The sequence below is a fragment of the Dromiciops gliroides genome, chromosome 3 (genome assembly GCF_019393635.1).
Source record: "Dromiciops gliroides isolate mDroGli1 chromosome 3, mDroGli1.pri, whole genome shotgun sequence".
Lineage (NCBI taxonomy): Eukaryota > Metazoa > Chordata > Mammalia > Microbiotheria > Microbiotheriidae > Dromiciops > Dromiciops gliroides.
In genome coordinates, this window is record NC_057863.1 from 585,253,999 (window position 1) to 585,257,616 (window position 3,618).

Genomic DNA, 3,618 nt, shown 5'->3' on the forward strand with positions numbered 1-3,618 from the left:
AATCCAAAAGAAGAATGACAACCATTATTTCAAACAAGGCAAGAGTAAAAATAGATACTGGCATGAAAGATAAAACAAGGAAACCACATTACATTTAAAGACATCATAAATAATGAAACAAAATACATTTTAAATATATACGCACCGAATGGCATGGCATATAAGTACTTAGAGGAAAAGCTAACTGACTTGCCAAAATGCTTAGTCAAAAAGATAATAATTATGGGTAACTTCAATCTGCCTCTTAAATTTAAACAAATCTAACAGAACAGAAGGATAAACAAGTAAGAATTGAGGATTAGAACAGGAAACTAGAATAGTGAAATATTATGGACATTGGTGATTTTAAATGGGAATCTCAAATAATATGGCTAGTTTTCAATATCAACAACACCTTACAAAAATAGATCATATTCAAGGAAAGTAAATGATGGCATGTTGGAGAGGGACCCTCTCAGTTGCTGAAGAAAGGGAACACATCCCTTTCAGTATCCCATTGTCCTCCATAATCCAAATCTCATGCCTCAAACCTCCATCCTTGTAGGCTTAAGCTTCTGAAATTGCCCAACAATGGGAAACTGTCATACCTCAGGGCTTCATGACCCCATAAGACCTGAACTTTCAGCTTCTAGGACAAGGGTACTACCTGCTTCATGCAAACTTTACCAGAGTTTCCACCAAGATTTATTGCTCTCAATTCCACTTCCCTACCCCAGAGTAGTATGTTGCCACCCTGAGCAGTATGGTCCACTCCTATGATACCATGCCAGAAAAACATTCATCTAAGAAGTCAGATCACTGCTTCTCTTTTCCCACTAGGAAGGATCCATAAGGTCAAGTTTCCTTAGTAAATACACTCCATCACCTTCAGAGTGATATTTTAAATCATACCATATGGGAGGTTTGCTCAAATAAATGAAAGAGGATAGGTGTCAAGCCCACACCTTGACAAAGAAAACCCTGAGCACACGCTGTCGGATCTGCTGTGTCTTTACCCCATAGACAATGGGGTTGAGTGCTGGTGGCAGCAAGAGGTAGAGAGTGGCCAGAAGTACATGAACATGGTGGGGCACATTGTGACCAAAGCGATGAGTAAGGAAAGAAAACATACCAGGAACATAGAAAACTAGGATAACACAGATATGCGAGCCACATGTACCAAATGCTTTGAGCCGGGCATCACGGCCAGGGACCCTCAGGACAGCACAGAGAATGAGGGAATAAGAGATGCCAATGGCAAACACATCAAATCCCACTACCAGCAGTGCTACCACTAGCCCATATGCACGATTTACAGTGGCATCTGAGCAGGCCAATTTCACCACAGCCATATGCTCACAATAGGCATGATTAATGACCACATTCTGGCAGAAGATAAGGCGGCGCAGCAAAATGGGAAAGGGTACGAGGAGAAGCAGTCCCCGTGCCAACACCACCAATCCAATACGCCCAATGACCCCCGGAGTAAGGATGGTAGTGTGGTGCAGTGGGTGGCAGATAGCCACATAGCGGTCCAGAGCCATAGCCACCAGCACACCTGACTCCATGGAAGAGAATGCATGAATGAAAAACATCTGGGTGAGGCAGGTAGGGTACCATATCTCACAGGAATGAGACATAAGCACAGCCAGGGCCTTGGGTGCTGTAGATGAGGAAAGGATGAGGTCAATGGCAGCCAGCATGGCCAGGAACAGGTACATTGGCTGATGGAGTGATGTGTCAGTCCGGATGATGAAGAGAATGGTGACATTGCCCAAAAGGGCAAGAAGATACAGGCTCCCCAGAGGAAGTGCAATCCAGTGTTGACTCTCTTCTAGCCCTGGGATGCCCAACAGATAGAAGGAAAAAGTAGACAACCCCCAGCTGGAGTTCCCCAGGCTTGTCATGCTAGATGCATACTGGACAGTTTGAAGATGGGAAGGGAGGGGAGGAGGAACTACATTATAACCTCGCCATCTATTAATAGATGGCATTCTGTCCACACAACTGTTTGCCACCATCTTTTTGAGTGGAAACAAATAACTGCAAGGGAGAACAAAGTCAAATACAAAGAAGTACTTGCTGGCAGCAAGAACTGGGAGAGACAAAAATGATGAACTGAGAAAGAATAAATTTCATTCCATTTATATTTATTTTCCAAATATATTTATTCTCTCTGAGAACAGAGAGAACTCTGCATCCGGGATGACTTTGGTGCAGTCCTGCCTGGAGGCAATGGGTTGGAAACCATAAAAAGTGTTGATTCACCTCTTCAGAACTCTAAGAAGATGAGTATCAGCTGCTCTCTATCTCCCCAGTGGACAGAGCAAGAGGAAACTGTCATAAGCTGCAGTAGAACATTTTATGGTTAGATAATAAAAAAGAATTTCTTCACTGTCTCTTTTCTGCAGTATCTCTCATTTGGGTTGAGATCACCAACATCTTTCCAGGAATCTAGTTTGAATTTTATTCTTCCTCCTCTCTCATCTTTATATCCAATCAGTTCACTAGTCTTCTCAGTTCTAACACTTTATCACTTCTTATATCTTTATTATTCTCTGCACTCACACAGTCACCATCCTGATTCAAGTTCTCATCCCCTCTCATTGGCCTACCTGAGTCTAGTTTCTCCCTTCTCCAATCCATGCACCAAATTAATTTTTTCTAAAACTCAGATCTGGGCCATGTCACTTCCCTGCTCAAAACTTTTCTAAGGTCCAACCATTATGGAAAACAATTTACAATAATATTAATAAAGTTACCAAAATATCTATGTCCAGGGGGCAGCTAGGTGGCACAGTAGATAAAGCATTGGCCCTGGATTCAGGAGAACCTGAGTTCAAATCCAGGCTCAGACACTTGACACATACTAGCTGTATGACCTTGGGCAAGTCACTTAACCCCCATTGCCCTGCAGGGAAAAAAAATCATTAAATGCATTTAATATTAACATTGCATTTGAAACATGCCTTCTACTCAAGTAGAATGCAGAATGAGACATGAGTTTTTGAACATGGCCAACATAGGAATTTGTTTTGTGGTACTATGTACATTTTTTATGAGGATTTTATTTGTCAGTTGTTCATTTGGGAGTGGGATAGGGAGGAAAGATAATGAATGCTTATAATAAATACATACATGGATTTTTTAAAATATATAAATAATTTTTGATGTAAAAATGTCTACTATGTGCCAAACACTCATATGATAAGGATACAAAGATGGAATGAAATGTTCCCTGCTCCCAGGGAAGACAACATTTGCATCTATAGTTACATTTTTTAAAAACTATTTAAAGTATTAGCAGTGGTGGGATTCAAGAAAGACTGGATGTGGAAAGTAGCACTTGAGCTGTGCCTTGAAGGAAATTAAGGATTTTGATCTGAAGGTGAGAAGGGAGTGAATTCCAGGTATGGGAACAACTAGTGCAAAGATATCAAGTGGAGAATGGAGAGCTATGTATGAGACATACATAGAAGGCCTAATTAGCTGATCCAGAGTGTGAATGAAGGAGAATAGTAAATAATAAGGCTGCAAAAGTAGTTGGAAGCCAATTTATAAAGGACCTTATGTGCCAAAAAGAGTTTATTTTTGATACTAGAAGTAATAGGGAGCCATAGAAGGAAACCAAATAGGAGA

The 3,618-nt window shown here is 40.9% G+C and overlaps 1 protein-coding gene across 1 annotated transcript; it reads right to left on the minus strand.

The window, feature by feature from the left end:
* Nucleotides 1-932: 932 nt before the first annotated feature.
* On the minus strand, nucleotides 933-1,886 carry LOC122751002 (olfactory receptor 52L1-like). The gene has a single exon (XM_043997904.1). The coding sequence runs from the start codon at nucleotides 1,884-1,886 to the stop codon at nucleotides 933-935; it is 954 nt and encodes a 317-aa protein (XP_043853839.1).
* Nucleotides 1,887-3,618: the final 1,732 nt, after the last annotated feature.